The sequence below is a fragment of the Castanea sativa genome, chromosome 8, assembly GCF_040712315.1.
Source record: "Castanea sativa cultivar Marrone di Chiusa Pesio chromosome 8, ASM4071231v1".
Lineage (NCBI taxonomy): Eukaryota > Viridiplantae > Streptophyta > Magnoliopsida > Fagales > Fagaceae > Castanea > Castanea sativa.
Window position 1 is genome coordinate 34,759,787 of NC_134020.1, and position 17,532 is coordinate 34,777,318.

The 17,532-nt window shown below is 33.6% G+C and overlaps 3 protein-coding genes across 3 annotated transcripts; 1 reads left to right on the forward strand and 2 right to left on the reverse strand.

Annotated features, from left to right (window-relative positions):
* Window positions 1–10,048: 10,048 nt before the first annotated feature.
* Window positions 10,049–11,138, reverse strand: LOC142608324 (fasciclin-like arabinogalactan protein 12). The gene has a single exon (XM_075780077.1). The coding sequence runs from the start codon at window positions 11,031–11,033 to the stop codon at window positions 10,140–10,142; it is 894 nt and encodes a 297-aa protein (XP_075636192.1). The 5' UTR covers window positions 11,034–11,138; the 3' UTR covers window positions 10,049–10,139.
* A 3,089-nt stretch (window positions 11,139–14,227) lies between these two features.
* On the forward strand, window positions 14,228–14,677 carry LOC142606241 (uncharacterized). The gene has a single exon (XM_075777624.1). It carries the CDS (start codon window positions 14,228–14,230, stop codon window positions 14,675–14,677), a length of 450 nt encoding a protein of 149 aa, XP_075633739.1.
* A 1,083-nt stretch (window positions 14,678–15,760) lies between these two features.
* Window positions 15,761–17,087, reverse strand: LOC142605593 (fasciclin-like arabinogalactan protein 12). Its single transcript, XM_075777008.1, has one exon. The coding sequence runs from the start codon at window positions 16,973–16,975 to the stop codon at window positions 16,067–16,069; it is 909 nt and encodes a 302-aa protein (XP_075633123.1). The 5' UTR covers window positions 16,976–17,087; the 3' UTR covers window positions 15,761–16,066.
* Between the last annotated feature and the right edge of the window lie 445 nt (window positions 17,088–17,532).

The window sequence follows — 17,532 nt, forward strand, 5'->3', positions numbered from 1 at the left end:
TAATTTTTCTACCCTACAATCCAAAACACCAAAAAACATATCTCAAAATTTAAAAATGGCAAAAATCCAAAATTGACCATCTAACTTTCAGCATTTTTCATTTCAGTCCTCTAACTTTCAGTTTTGTCATTTCAATCTTGTAATTTTCAATTCTTGTCAATTCAGTACTCCGTTAGACCTCAGTTACCTACTGCCGTTAAGTGAGCCAAAACGACGTCGTTTTGGCTCATTTTTTTTAAAATTTTGTAATTAAAAAAATTAAGAAAAATGTTATTAAAAAAGAAAACATTCATTTTTTTCTTAGTTTCTCTCTCATCGGACTCTCTCTCGCTTTCTCATTCTCTATCTCTCTCTCTCACAATGCCATGGTGCAAGGCCTCACCGCTGCCGCCGGCCTCCACCCACAACCTTCAGGCTGGCCTCTAAAAAAAACATTTAGAAAGACCTTCTGAATCGATCCTCTAAATCCAAAACTAACCCGACTTGACTCCAGATCCCCCTCCTCCGTCGCCCCAGTCCCCTGTGGCTGGAGCCTGAGTCCATTTCCCCAACTCAAAACACGTGATCAAAGTGTTCGTCGATGGGTACTCCGTGAAAGTCCCAAAGGGCATGACGGTCCTTCATGCATGTGAAATCGTTGGCGTCGATATCCCTCGATTCTACTACCACAGTCGCCTCTCCATCGCTGGAAACTGTCGCATATGCCTCGTCGAGGTTGAGAAAACGCCCAAACCCATTGCCTTTTGTGCCATGCCCACTCTTCCCAATTTGTTTTCTCTCTCTCTTTCTTCTCACTCTTCTTGCCGTTGCCGACCCAGACGGACTCTCCCTTCTTCCCCCAAAATTAGCAGTTTAGGGCTGTGGTCAGTACTACCTAGATTATGAAGGAGATGATCATAGGATTTTGGATATGAAGTTTAAGTTTAAGATTATGGGGGAGAGGGTATGAGATTATTTTCTTTGCTTTTAGATTTTGGTGGAGCGAGGGTATGAGACTTTGGGTTTCAGATTTTGGTGGAGTGAGTGATGAAGAGAGAGAGATGGAGAGGTGGAGGTCGACGGTGGCAAGGACGTTGTGGGTGGAGGCCGGCGGCGGTGGTGAGGCCTTGCACCACGGCTTTGTGAGAGAGAGAGAGAGAGAGAGAGAGAGAGAGAGAGAGAGAACGAGAAAGCGAGAGAGAAAATGAGAAAAAAATGAATGTTTTTTTTTTAATAATAGTTTTTTTAATTTTTTTTTAATTACAAATTAAAAAAAAAAAAAAAAAACAAAACAAAACGACGTTGTTTTGGCTCACTTAACGGAAGTAGCGGAGTACCGAATTGACAACAATTAAAAGTTAGAGGACTGAAATGAAAAAACTAAAAGTTAGAGGACTGAAATGAAAAAGGTTGAAAGTTAAAGGGTTAGTTTTGGATTTTTGCCTTTAAAAAATTAGTAAAACTCAACCAAACTACAATTGAAAATAAAAAATAAAGGGAAAAAATCAAACACAAATTCTTTAACCCAAATATGTAAAATATATTAAATTTCATGTGAGCAAGTCAAATATGCATAAACATTTTAAAATTTTTAATAAGGCTTTGAAGTCACACAATAGAAATAGATTTATGATCTCAAGCAAAAGTGTTGGCTGTAACTTTATACATAATAATTGTAACTTTTTTCCTTAATTTAAAAAAAAAAAAAAAACAAGAGTATAATTCCAAAGGGAAAATAAGTAGAGGAAAATTTTTGAAAAAATAAAAAGAAGAGTCATTTTGTAAATACTATCCTAATATAATCCAACATGTGAATAATTAATAGATAAATAAATAATTTAAACAAAAAATTGAATTTATTTTCTTAAAAAAATCAAAGAATAAACTAATGTGATAAGTAAGATGAAGAGCAATATAAAATGTTCATAAACGCGTAAAACAATTACTCAAGTATTTAGGAACATCATTTATCAAAGGTTTAACTACTTTTTGCTAATTTTTTAAAACAAAATATTTACAAACAATGTAAAAAAAAAAAACCATCTTCTTCAATAGCACAAATTTTTTTTCATTATATTTCCAAACTATCTTGTTAAAGTAAAATCTGATAACAACACAAAATAGGACATATTATAATATGATTTCCCCCCCAAATCAAGTCAACAATAAAATCCATTCCTTAAAAGCATTTAGTATTGTAAATAAAATGATGAAAATAAATATTTGCATCAAGGAACACAAATGAATTAATCAATAATAGAACAATGGGGTACAAACCTCTAGTAAGTGATCTACTACACTTGATTCGGACTTCTCTTATGGGGCAGATGTTAGGTTGTATCTTTTCTACCATAAAAAATTAATCAAGACTTGTGAATACCTTTTTATCAACATTTTTTTAAAACTCTTCATTGATCATTTTTCAATTATTTACATATAAATTAAAGTAAATGAAGATGTAAAGGCGAAATTAGATGTAATGTTAAAACCGCCCAAAATGAATATGTGTAGACAATTTTTTTAAAAGAAAATTTCATTGATTTATTATTTAGTTATAGAATCAAAATTAAAGTAGATGAATGTATAAAGTTAAACCACCTTAGATAAATTTGTATAGCTAATATATTTATATATAAATATTGTCAAAAAAAACTAAAGGTAAAAAGTAAATAAGAATAATAATGATATAGCCAATGACATGATGATTGAGATGGCTCAAAATAAGCATAGTAACAGTAAATACTATAAAAGACGCGTAGTTGGTGATACTATATTTGATATTATCATTTCTAATCATTTCAATTTATTTGAAATGATAATGAAGCCTACAATGAATCTCATCTTAGATTTTTTTTATATAAAAATAATTCAATAGTTGAGAAATGGAGGATTTGAGTTTTAATCATAGATTAGCTAAAATTATGTAAAGCACAAAAATGCAGAAGTTATAATTGAAGTTTTCTGAACTCAAAAGAACATGCTCCACACTCTCTACTTCAAGGTAGCTCCAACTCTAATCCGTCAAGAAGTCCAAGATTTGGCGAAGGAAGCAGCTCAGACCTTTAGGCACAAAAGCTGGAGTTAACTTCTTTATCTATAATACCAAAAAAAATAATTTATACTACTATATGTTATAAATAGATGTTGATTAATGTTTAAGGAAAGTTTTAGGCCTTTCAACTAATTTTAGGTTGAAGTAGAGCAGGTAATGGTATATATTTCTTTTTCTAGGAAGATTTAAGCTCATCTCAATAAAGAAGAGTGAAAAAGAGGGAGGATCTTTCCTATATTTGCCTCTCTAAATTCATAGAATTAGTCTTAATGAAACCATGTAAAATACCAATTTTTTTAATATATATTTTTTTAAAGGGATCGGAGAAGTAACCTATAAGATACTATTATGAGTGTTCTACTCTACCTCTCCCAGAGAAGGAAATATGCTTTATGAGTTTTTAGTAAAAAATGCATGTTTGCATCTATGCATTGAAGTTCGCTTAGGTTAAGCTTTTGTTTTCGGTTCATCTCTTCTTGCAAAAGAACTTACTTCCCTTTCAGTAACAGTCTAACATTGCATCAACTAGGTAGAACCTCCTCTCTCTCTCTCTCTTTCTCTCTCTCTCTCTCTCAAATTAAGTAAAAAGTATCTGTTATATCAGTATTATTAGCTCAACACTTTTATTTGATGTTTTAACTTTTAACACATCAACATTACGATACTAATCCAGATCAATTGAAGTTCCTGACCACTCACTCGCACATGAGAGAGAGAGAGAGAGAGATAGAGAGAGAGAGATGGGAAATAGGGAATAGTGAGAGTGGGAAAATTCTTAAGTACTCTCCGAGCATGGAGTATGGAAAAATGGTACTTCATTTTCTCACATTCAGAATTTAATAAATATACTCTACCATAAATATAAAAAGAGTGAATACCATTTTTCATATTTTGAGAGTACCTAAAAATTACTGTTAAGAGTGCGGGATAAACTCTACTACAAGCACCAAAAATTTTTTACACTCTTATACTCTCTCACCCCACCTCTTGGGGGTGGGGGGATAACTCTGCTACAAGCACCAAAATATTTTTGCACTCTCTTACTTACTCACCCCACTTGGACCCACGTAATTACAACACCAAAAAATAGTAAATAAAAAGAATATCGTGCGTAAAACTTTTGGTAAAAAGCTTGGTGCCTATGAACTTATGAATGGAGGGATGGAAAAAAAGAGCATATATGGGCAGAGGTTTCAAAATTTTAGGGATAAGAGTGTGAATTTATTTTTATCTATAATTTTGTGTTTAAAACAGACATGCTTACATGAATGTTAATTAAGCTGGCTTTTTTTGCTCACATGTCTCTTTAGCATGAAGTTAAGTATTAATGAAACTATGAAAATTACCAGTATTAATTTGAATGTATTTTTTAAGGGTTTGGAAAAGCAACCTTCTAAGATATTTAGAGTTTAGTATAATAGATTTTTTTTTTTTTTGATTGCAAGATTATAAAATAAATAAAAAATAGAAGAGTCATTACATATAATTATAGAAAGAGTCGCAACTAAGTTCAACAAATAAAAAAATATATAATTTTGAAAGCCAACAAATCAAAATTTAACAAAGGCTTAAGTAGTTATAACATATAACTGCGGTATGCTATGAACAAAGGCTTAAGTCATCCATCCATCCAAACTTGCTAAGCAGTCAGTTTCTTGATTTCTATCATGGTAGGAATGAGCTAGTTCAAGATGGGAATCAAGCTCAAGAGGGATATGCAATCTCTTTCAATTTCAACATAAAAATGATAAGCACAGTACATGATTCTTAAATTATCAATTATTCAAAAAGTTTAAGTGTTTTAGAAAATTGCTAATTTAACATGGTTAGAGTAGAAATTTCTAAGTTTGATCATTATTTTCTTCACTCTACCTCTCATTTAAAATTATACATGTAGGGTCTCACCTATGAAAAGAGAGTTTGAGCCTACATATACGTGAGGAGAGTATTAGAACTATATTGTTAAATGATTACATTTTTCTATTCTAATAGCTTATATCAATTATATTATTTATTAGAAAATGTAAAATCAATTTAGCATCAAGTTCGACTATTAGATGAGTGGATCCAATTGATTGAGCAAACTGAAGTTCATCTTTAACTGTCCATAATTCAGTTAAACATTGTTGCCCAACCAATGGGTACATCAAAAAAAAAAAAAAAAAATTGGGTAACATGACGATAAAATTAAGCAAAACAGAAGACTTATTACATATTTTTATAAAACGAATTGAAACCAAGTTTGACACATTAAAATTTATTAACGGCTTAAGTTGCTACTGAGGTATGCTATGAATAACAAAAGGCAAGTCATTCATCCATCCAAGATTCGCAAAGCAGTCAGCTGTTTGATTTTCCTTCATGGTAGGAATGGATTAGTTCTCTAGATGGGAATTGAGCTCATGAGGGATATGCAATCTCTATCAATTCTAGCATAAAAATGGTGTGCAGTGATATAGTTTATAGAAAATTCAAAATCAGGTTAGCTTAAAGTTCCACTATTAGATGGGTTGATCTAATTGATGTAGCAAATTGAAGTTCATCTCTAATTGCCCATAACTCAACTAAAATATTGTTCCTCAGTCAATGGGTGGATCCAATTGATGTTAGAAGCATGTGGTTAAATATTAAGCTTTTGGGACAATCAGTGATTTAATATGGTATCAAAGTATGAGATCTTTCGATCATTGTCTCATCCAATTTACCTCCTATTTAAAGTCTCACTTATTGGGCCTCACTTATTTAAAGATAGTTTCGATTCACACGTGAGGGAGAGTGATAAAAGTATGTGATTTAAATGATTAAATTTATCATATCTCAATAGTTTAAGTTTTTGGAACAGTTAGTAATTTAACAATTGCATGACTTCAATTGATTTAACAAATTGAATTTCATCCTTTTTTTTTTTTTTTCTAATTTCGTTTGATAGGATATAAAACCACCAATTGCATGGCCTCTGAGCCTTAAAAAATTAGGAAAATATCTCTCTCTATAAATAGGATAAGTATCCCAACTAAAATGGTCAAGATTTTTTTGCCTATGGTAGTTTAGTGAACCTCTAGGGCCTAGGTTTTTTACCCATCATATATAGCCATTAATATTTAATTTGAATATTTTTCATCGTACACACACTTTTCACAACACACAAATCACTTTAGCTTCCTTTGTTTTATTCACAAACACAAACCCAAATGGAATTCTACACTATTGCATCAATCAATCATCATCAACGAAACAAAGATTTATCAACAAGCATTTATCTTACAGAGAAGCTATATAATAGGTGGAAATCTGAACAATCTAAGATCAAAGACGATTGTAATGGCAAGAAAGATCAACAATCCACCCCGGGCCCAAGAACTGATCGATAGCTAGAAAGTGCAAGCAGGTATCTTCGATTCCTTCACAGCTGATTTTATTTTTAGAGCATGTTTAGTTAGGTTTTATCATGATTTTATAATTAAAAAAATTTCAAAAACGTGTGATAGGTTAGATTAGTTTCCAAGCGTTAGTCTAGACTCTAGATTATGGAGTTTATCATCTTAGATTTGTCTTTACCGTTAGTTGTAATTCTATAATCATAACTCCTATGCTCATGCATCATGCCTTGGTTAGATTAAATCGATAGAACAAAAGATCTATTCATTTTTGTCACGATTTTAACATATGTTTTCTTTGTTACACAACATTCACATGTCATATAGGATAGATGTCTGTGTTTTCTTTACGTAGGAATGACAATAGTTCACTTTGATATTATAAAAAAATGGATTTAGATCTTAAAGCTCCAGTTTGATGGCTAATTTGATTTTAAGCAAATCGTGTAAAATATTCTCATGTCATGTAAGAATCGCATCTAGGGTTTATATCTTCACATCTTAAAATGTTCATCCCATATTCATACATTTTAATTATCAGGAACAGACCCAGGATTTTAAGTTAGAGGAGGCTGGAGTATATGAAAACAAAAACTTCAAATAGGCATTCATATAGTATTAACAAATTATAAATACATCAAAATATTGTTTCTTAATACATTAAGTTGCAATCATCTACCAAAAAAAAATTAATACCAGGATAGCTATATATATATATTTTTTTTTAAGTTAGAGCATTTACAATAGTGCTACTAAAAAATTTAGATTTTAGCACCTTAAAAAGTTATTTTATCTATTTTTACTACCTGACTTTACAATACACCCTATATCAAATGTTCTATTTTTTTACTATTTCATTTAAAATAATATAAATAACTCATTAAAATAATAAGGATGAGAGAGAATTTGTGTTTTTTAATTAAAGGAATAATCTTAATAAAATATTGTATTTTATTTTTAACAACTTGTTATAGTCAACTGGCATTTATACCAGTTTAGTGTAATTGCAAAAAATTTAGCTTTAGCTTTGGCTTTAGCTTTTCCAATAACACATGGTTTTTTGGTTCTTTGGTAGTCAAATAGTTTTTTTTTGGCTAGAATACATCACCATTGTGAATTCTTTTATTGTTTTTATTAAGCTTTTGGATTGGATAGTTGCCAGTTGTGCTAGGCTTTCTAGGCTAATTGGAAAGGATGGAGACCTAAAGTTTATAACAAGGGGGCTAACCACAAAAAAAAAAAAAGCATATGTAAAAAAAAAATAATAATAATTGGGCCAGGGGAGCCCGAGTCCCTTGGGCCCCCGCCTAGTCCATCCCTGTTAATTATATTCATGCATTAAATAAGTTTTTGTACAACGTTTTTATTTTATTGTCATTATCATGATTTAATGAGTTCTTAAGAGCATCAGCATTAGCTGTTACAAAAGTATGCAATTTTAACACATCAAAAAACTTATTTTATTATTTTAACATATCATTTTATAATATACCATACATCACATGTTCTATTTTTCCATTCAATACATTAAAATAATATATACAATACATTAAAATAACATTAAAAAACTACTACAATTTATTTTTATTAAAAAAAAAAACAAATAAAACCCTTATAGTACCTACCACCCCCACAAACCACCACCACCCACACCCACCACTCACACCTCACCCCACCAGATCAGAACCCACCACTACCACAACCATCGGCCAAAATCACTCAACCACCACCGGCCAAAATCAACCAACCACCACCAACTATCAAAGTCAAACCACAACCCACTAAAACCAAATCAACCCAAACCCCAGAGAGAGAGAGAGAGAGAGAGAGAGAGAGAGAGAGAGAGAGAGAGAGAGAGAGAGAGAGAGAGAGAGAGAGAGAGAGAGAGAGAGAGAGAGAGAGAGAGAGAGAGAGAGAGAGGCCCAACAGTGAATAAAAAATAATAATAATTTTACAATTTGTGAACAACGCGCTTCCAAATTTGAGATTGCACTATTCATTCATACCAAATATTTTGGCATTTAGAACATCTCATGTGAGATGTTTTTTAGTGTGCCAAATGCCAAATATTTGGCATTTGGCACACCTAATACTAGTGCTCTAATGACTGATTAATGTGATTGACTTATTAGTTATTATTCTTAAATACGTTAGTACACAGTGATGGATATAAATTTTATTTTTTGATATTTTTATCACTTAAATTGTGTGACAATTTAGTGAATTTGTTTATATTGGCCATTAATGTACCATAGGTGACCAACTTAGGTTAGGTGTGATGGGTGTCAAACACCTTCTCACCTAGTTATATAACTCCTGAACTTAATCTTTGGGATGTAGGTTAATTTTTTTATGCACTCTTTTCTTGATGTTTCAAAATGTAACTAGGAAATAAATAAATAAAATTTAATTCCTCTCTATTTAGATTGTATCTAGGACTAAAGTCATGTACATATTTTTTCCAAATGATGTATGTAATCTTCATTATTCATCTCTAAAAATATTACTTTTAGAGATTTTCTTAGTTTTCTCCTTTTAAAAAAAAAAAATTTATGTGGTAACTCCATTTTAAGTCTCTTGGATTATTTGGAACGTTGGAACTCCTGCCTGCAGCTAGCCAAAGGGTACTACACTTTTCATGGGGCTAGGGTGTTGTCACTCCGAACAGTATCAGCTATGGCTCAATCCAACGTTCCCTAGCAGGTAAGTATCCCAATGGTTACGCTCATAAAAATCTGTCACAATTGTCGCCCCTGCTCACCATTTATTTCATAAAATAAAAAAAATTAAAAAAAAAAGTCTCTTGGATTATGGGGCATCGATTATCGATAGATAAATCCACACCTTAAGATTCGCAACTAGTGGATTTCTTCTCTTCACTTGTTAAGGAAGAGAAACGTAATGAAAAAGCAGTCGTAGTTTTCAATGCCAACCTTTTTCAAGCAATGCTAGTTTTCACTATAAATAGCCCCCTATATCCTTATTAAAGACATCAATAGGGAATCCTTAGAAAATGAGGACTATTAAGAGAAAGAAATAAAATAGAGAGAAGTGAAAGAAAATCTTCAAGAAGTGAAAGAAAATCTTCAAGAGTAGGAAAGAGTTCTTGAAAGCTTTCTTGAACCTAGCTCTCTTGTCTCTTAAGCAATCCAAAGTTATGAAATCAAGTTTGAAATTTCCTTTCTTCATAAAGTTGGATGAAGCACTAAAATAGACTACTTGTGTCATGTTATTATGATTTTAGTGTCCTACATAATTCAAGTGTGTGTAAATTTAACCGTATATATAAACTCTTGGACACTCTTTTGTGTAAGCTGGTTTTTAGACGTGAGTTCTACCCATAAATTGGTATCATTTGATGTTAGTTTTTCAAGAAAAAAATGTTTTAAAGAAGGAGTCAATTTTGGAGATAATATTTTCTAAGACGACTGATAATATTTTCAAACATGAAATACATTTGGAGCTCAAAGGAACAAGTCTGGAAAATCATTAATAAAAAATTAAAAACTCTCGAGTACATAGAAATTGGAATTTGAAAATGAAAAATAACAAACATTTTTAAGAATAAAAAAAATTAAAAACAAGATAAGTTCTCATCAGAGATTGGCATTAATACATATTGCAAAGGAAAAGATGAAAATTATTTCAAAGCACTCAGAATCGATTTCGACCGTTAAACCAAACACAGCAAAATCGCGCGGCACTAGAAAATTGGAAGCCACCTAAGAATATTAAGCAGGTACATATACACCATGAAGTCCCTTCGTGAGAATGAATGCGACCAAAATAACTTCAATGGACACCAATATTCCATGCCTGCTGAGACTTGCCGCACCAGACTCATCCACTTCTGTAGGAACAGACTGAGAATCGTCATCATCATTGTCCTTAGTCTTAGGCGTTAACGATGTTGGTGCCGAGGCTGGTGCCTTATGCTTAGGCTTAGGATTAAAAATGTCAAGAGGAAGAAGCACTTTCTCCACTTGATATATATCAAGCTGGTTATCCGAATACACAGTTCCACCCAACGTGGTATTAACAAGACCAGTAGAGATGTTCACTTGGTTGCCAGCAGTGATCACGGTTAGTGGGAACTCACCAGCACTGGTATCTCCGGCCTCTGTGGGCACTGGATTGCTCAAAGTTTGGAAATTTGACAGAGTAACAACTGTGTTTAATATGTGAAATTGTACTAGTTGGGTCTTTTGTAGATCGGACAAAGAGTTTATAGTGCCCGCTTTGAGGTTCGAAAATGCAGCATCAGTAGGAGCAAACATAGTAAACCCATTATTTGAATTGTTAAGCTGGCCGTATAATTGGTCAGAAACTCCGGTACTTTTTAAGAGACGAATAAAGATTGAGAACCCACTGGTCTTTCCAAGGATTTTGGTGACATCAGGGACACTTTTCTGTGTTGGTGGGACCTTGGCAGATTGAACTGGGGCAGGGGCCTTGGCAGGCTGAACTACTGGCGGAGTGGCGGGCTGGACTGGAGCATTTGCAGGCTGGACTGGAGCATTTGCTGGCTGGGCTGGAGCTGCGGCTGGCTGGCCTAAAGTTGTGATGCAATGTAAGAGAAATACAAGTAAAATTGAGAGGGAGAAGAGAGCCTGTTGTTTTGTCATCTTTGAAGTTAATTTATTGTGTGGAGGCTAGGACTGTGTTTTGCTTGGGAGTTGGGATGTTTTGCTTGCACTTGCACTTGCACTTGCAGGAGTGTGTTTTTTATGTTTGATATGTTTTGGAGGGAAGAGAGGGCTTTTATTATGGCTGGAGACAGTGCAATTATGTGAAACGGTACGCATCTAGTTACAAACACTTCGTTGTTTGCAGCTGACCTGTCTTAGAAAGGTGAAGGGACTAATGGATAGAAAGAGATTTTGTTGCCTTAGCAACTAGTTCGCTTGGGAAGGCAGGAAAGAGAGAGGAGATCTCAATCAATTGGGTGTACAGGCAGAAAAGGATGTATATGAATCATTTGATTGATTAGCTTTCACAGACTGAACAAAATTAGGGTAGATGTGATGCGAGAAAAGAGACTTAGCAATCAGATGCCGAGGCTTATTTAGCTTTACCTAAAGTCCGAAAATGAATACCATGTTTAAGGATATATGTAAGGACCTACATATTATATATGAGTGTGTTCAGCACCCAAAAAAAAAACATATTGTAAATGTTTACATCGATCGGAAAAATTGGTATAAAAGATTAGAAAAAAAAAAAAAAAAAAGTCTTAGCGGAAGAGATTATTGGCAGATAGTTTTATCCCTTTATTTTAGAGGTTGAGTTTCAGCCTCGAATTCACAACTTATCACTTTTGGTGGAATACACTTTTCATTGGGCTAAGACTTGACCTTTATGGAAAAAAAAAATAAATAAATAATATTCCTTCTTTTCTATTTATTTTTATTTTTAAATTGCCAAATATGATTAAACATGTAAACTTGTCAAGGGCGGCCCTAGGCAGTGTGTCCAGCCAAAATTATTATTTTATTTTATTTAAAAAAATTTTAAAAATATTTGACTCTCCTAAAATAAAATTTAAACAATCTGAACCTAAATTTTTTTATGCCCAACTAAAATAAGCTTGAATATGATCCTCTTTACAATATCTTGATCTTTTTAAACACAAGAAAAAATCTAACAATAAACCAATTTCATCAAAAATCTGTGGGGAAAAAAATAATAAGCCTAACAACAAAAGTAAAAATTTGTTCATCTTAAACCTTAGACAAAAAAAAAAAATTAGATATTAACAAATTTGAAATAAACTAATATATAAAAGTTTATTGTATATGGATCTCATTTGCAATTCACTTACAACAATAATTAATATATTTATTGTATTTAGAAACAATAGATAATTTTCAAGATTTTGTCTTAGCAACAATAATTAGTATGTTTATTGTATTAATAAATAATGTACCAAATGAAGTTATAATTTATCTTATAAAAATGTTATATTCACAACATTTTTACAATAAATTTTAAGTAATAAATTGTTACTCGCTCTATTAATGACGAGCAAAAAAATAATTTCAGTAGTTGGTTTGAATTAGAACCAATATCATTTTATCACCTAAGATTTGTTATGAAAGTTTTATGGATGTAGCACTTATCATCTTTTACTTTTGTGCTAATACATACTGGTATTATGGACAAATTTATAAAAATGAATCACCGAGCCCATAAAATACATCTCTTACTGACCCTCTTAAAAAATATCCCACCATTAAAAATTGTGTGTCTACGGTAAACAAATTTGCAGTCAAGAATCGTACATGCAATGTTTAAAGATTTGCCACTCAAATAGTGCAACCGAACCAACGTATTTGTTTTCAATCCTGCGTCGCATTAAAGAATGAGAAAACCAAAAAAAAAAAAATTTCCATATACTTAACATATCATTTAGAATGGGTGTAGATATTTTCTTTGCATAAATATTGAGATAATTCACATGAAGTGATAGAAAAAATGATAGAATATCAAATTTCTAGATTTCATATTCAATATTTATTTTTAGAATTACATGTGAATTATAATCACAAGTCATGTGAGAAACAATATCTAGTGTGTGCATTTTTATTTTCTTAAATGTTCATGCATTTTCAATTATACCATGCATGTTAAAATAGGTGGCATTGTGTATTTTTATTTCTATTTTAGTTTGCGTAATGTTCCTTCAATGAAGAACCCATAAGTGCCTTTGTTTTTTAGTCGTTGTGGGTTGACAAATTTTAGCCCAGACCAAACTTGGGCCGAGACCCATCAACCCCTAGCCCAATTTGCATGCATGTATAAGGTCTGAACTGAACCATCGCATAAGTTACCAAGTGACTACCATAGGATCTAGACAGATCCCACCTGCTTCCCTAGGAGGGGAAATAAGGACAATGAGCCTTGGGAGAGTCCGCCATCCGTGCACGGGCCTTGATGTCAAGTTCAAGTTATTAGGGAATCATTATAGTATGCCCACCCTCTTGATATGAGATTGGACATGTTAGAATAGTAGCCTAGACTTAAAAGACCACCTAAATCCTGTAAAAGGCGAGGCCCACGCACAGATGGAATATTCTCATCATTATCAATCCACTAACAAGATAGTATAAAAGAGAAGAGGCTCAAGAAGGAAAGGGGTTGGAACATTTTTTCTAGGAGGCAAAACACGAGTGAACGAGAGGCTGCCACATAATATTTAGGAAGAAATAGTCCAGCTCAAGACAATTTAAGGGTATCTCGACCACTTAAGAACCCCTTCGAGTAGTCCAATTGATAGTATACAACCACCCTACAACCATTCCGAACCACCATCTATCAACCCTACTCTTCTTGCGATCTCCCATTGTGACCTATACCTAGAGTATCATACAAATTAATTGGGGGTCCACGCCCTCGTACAATTGTGGGTGGCACTACCACAGTTGTCATTTTTATCATGCAAACAATTCATGCCTGGGGTGGTTTCTACTTTATTTTTCTGTTTTTATTGGTTTTGTTCTTTTATTATATGATAAAGAAGGTGAGTCGTTTTGTTTTTTTTTTTTTTCTTTAAACGATTGTAGTTAGGACCAAATTCATATAATTTGGTTTATTTTGACATGTCTTGTAATTTCTTATTATTTATTTATGAACTTTATATTTGAGTTTTCTAAAAAAAATTATAAATCAAATAAGCTAGTGACAACCCCACGTAAGTCCTTAAGGGAAATAGTGTTAACAGTTAAATATCTAACTTGAAATTCACTACCGTGGAATTGCTTCTTTTCACTAGTTAAGAAGGAGCATATGGAATAAAATAAACGTGGATGGGGCTGTTTTTATGGAATCCGGAAGCTGCGGGGTGGGGGTGGTTATAAGGAATGGAGGGGGGCTGTTGATGGGAGCTATGAGCAAACGGGTGGAGCTACCTCTAAAGGCCTTGGAAACAGAGGCAAGGGCAATGCAGGAAGGAGTTCAGCTAGCATGGGAGCTGGGGTTGAGGGAGATCATAGTTGAAGGAGATGCCCAAGTAGTTATCAATGCTTTGCTTAATCCTGAAGCTTGCCCGTGGTCTATCCAGAAAATAATTGAGGGCTGTTTGCAAAGCCTTAGCTGCTTTAAGGCGTGGACTGCATCCCATGTTAGCAGAAAAGGAAATGTAGCAGCTCATGTGATGGCTAGGATGGCCAAATCTATTAAGGATTGTAAAATATGGGTAGAAGATACTCCTCCCATTATTGCTGACCAAGTGCTCAAAGATGTAACAAATTTGTATCACGTTTCGGTCTAATGAAGTTCTTTCCAGATTTCTAATCAAAAAAAAAAAAAAAAAAAAAGAAGGAGCATATTGTCGCCTCAGGTCTTTGTTCTCACAAGCCCCAGTCTAAGAGAATGTTGTCTAAGCAGCTGAACCCATTATTATAACTAATGTTGTCTAATAAAATAGAAGTAAAAGAAATGGGGTGAGAAATTTTTGACCCCCATTGATTTTCTTTTAATTAATTAAGCCAGGTGGATTAGTTAATCAATTATGCTTTGGATGGAAAATTGATTAGTAACTGTAACATAACCAATATTGCAAATAAAATAAGTACGAAAAATAAAGAGGACACACAATATGGTTATATAAAGTGCCTAAGACCTTTTCCGCACGTATAGGATTCATGAACCAATTTGGTTTGTAGACATTTATTCCTTAAGTTAGATTAGGAGACTTCACACCTTCTAGCATTGAAATGGTAATTAAACAATAGGTAGCTAATCACACCCGTAAATCCAATGATTTGTAGCAACTCCATACGCCTAGACGCTAGCAAAACTAGCACAACAAGAGGTCAAATCAAAAAAGGAAAATAATTTTTAGGTTGGTTTTCTAGTTGCTCAAACTAATATTCACATTGTTATTGACAGTTTTTGTGCATCTTATATTTGAATTTACAGAAAATATATAACTACTTTTACATATGAGCCAGCAGAAAATATTTTTCCAACTTATTCTTAGGGTCACAACCAAATACAAGAAAATGAGTTATTTTCCGAGTATATAATTTCTATCTTTATTCGACGTTAAAGTTTTCTAGAAAATTAGTTATTTTTCAAAATGTATTTTCTATAAGATCATCTCATTTTCTTATATTAAGTAGCAACTTTAAATATGTAAGAAAATGATATTCTAATTTCTCTTATTTAACCTGTCATAAGATAAAGTTATTTTCCAAAAAAATTAGTGAAAAATAATCTCTAAAATATAAACTATACTTTTTATGTTGACAGAAAATAATAATCATTTACCTCATTTTTCTAATGCTAACTAATATTAGAAAACGCAAAAAGTTATCTTTACACACAAATATTTGAAAATTCAAAGCAAACGAAGCTTAAAAATGTAAATAGATTTAATCACAAGAATTCAGCTCTCAGTCTCAGAGACATAAGTCTTTAAAAATCTGTAGTACATAGAAATTGGAACTTGAAAAAAGACAAGAACAAAAAATTAAAAATTAAAATAAAGCCTTAACATCAATAGTTCTCATCACAAATTGGCATTATACATATCAGACAGGAAAAGATGGCAATTATTTGAAAGCAGTCGGTGTAGATTACGACCGCTCACCCCAACTCAGCAAAGTCATACTGCACGAGACAATTGGAACCCACCTAAGAATATCAAACAAGTAAATTAACACCACCAAAGTCCCTCAGTGACAATGAATGCAACAAGTGCAACTCCATTAATGGACATCAATATTCCATTTCCATGCCTCTTGAGACTCAGTGCTCCAGACTCATCCACTTTTGTAGCAGCAGAAGGAGTGTCTGCATCTGCATCTGCATCTGCATCTGCACCGTTGTCCAAAGACTTAGGCTTTGACAATGTTGGTGCCGAGGCTGGTGCCTTTACCTTATGCTTAGGATTAGGACTAAAAATGTCAAGAGGAAGAAGCACTTGATCCACTTGATAAATATTAAGCTGGTTATCCGAATATACAGTTCCACCCAACGTGGTATTTACAAGAACAGTAGAGATGTTCACTTGGTTGCCAGCAGTGGTCACGGTTAGTGGGAACTCATTGGCATCTCCGGCCTCTGTGGGCACTGGATTGCTCAGAGTTTGGAAATTTGACAGAGTAACAACTGTGTTTAATATGTGAAATTGTACTAGTTGGGTCTTTTGTAGGTCGGACAAAGAGTTTATAGTGCCTGCTTTGAGGCTCGAAAATGCAGCATCAGTAGGAGCAAAGATGGTAAACCCATTATTTGAATTGTTGAGCTGGCCGTATAATTGGTCAGAAACTCCGGTACTCTTTAAGAGGCGGATATAGACTGAGAACCCGCCAGCCTTACCAAGGATTTTGGTGACATCAGGGACACCTTTCTTTGTGGGCGGGACCTTGGCAGACTGGACTGGGGCTGGGGCCTTGGCAGGCTGAACTACTGGTGGAGTGGCTGGCTGGACTGGAGCATTTGCAGGCTGAACTGGAGCATTTGCTGGCTGGGCTGGAGCTGCAGCGGGCTGGCCTAAAGTTGTGATGCAATGGAAGAGAAATACAAGTAAAATTGAGAGGGAGAAGAGAGCCTGTTTTGTCATCTTTGAAGTTATTTTTATTGTGTGGAGTTCTGAACTTTGCTTGGGATAATTTCAAATGCAAGAGTGACGCTTGTACTTGCACTTGCACTTGGAGGAGTGTTTGATATGTCTGGTGTTTGTGGGAGGGAAGAGAGGGCTTTTATTAAGGCTGTGAGACAGTTCAATTAGGTAAAAGGGTACACCTCTAGTTACAAAACCTTAGTTCTTTGCGGCTTATCTGTCTTGAAAACGTGGAGGAATGTCCAGTTACAAAACTTAATTGTTTGCACTTGCAGCTTATCTGTCTTGGAAAGGTGGAAATGGATAAAGTGAGAGATTTTGTTGTTTTAGCAACTAGTTTGCTTGGGAAGGTAGGAAAAGGAGAGGGGATCTCAATTGTGTGCGCGAGATAGTAAAGATGCCTGTCATTAATTTTGCTTTCACAATCACAGATCGTTGTCCTTAGCCATGAAACTCAATTATTTGCCACAAGCTTTATGAAGGAAGTTGAAAAGAAAAGATAGTAAACTCTTGTATCTAATTTCTTACCCTGTTTTGGTTAATTCCACAAACAGATT

What these genes read in the sequence shown, in the direction of transcription:
- LOC142608324 (XM_075780077.1), bottom strand. Translation starts at nt 11,033, where the DNA reads ATGACAAAACAACAGGCTCTCTTCTCCCTCTCAATTTTACTTGTATTT.
- LOC142606241 (XM_075777624.1), top strand. Translation starts at nt 14,228, where the DNA reads ATGGAATCCGGAAGCTGCGGGGTGGGGGTGGTTATAAGGAATGGAGGG.
- LOC142605593 (XM_075777008.1), bottom strand. Translation starts at nt 16,975, where the DNA reads ATGACAAAACAGGCTCTCTTCTCCCTCTCAATTTTACTTGTATTTCTC.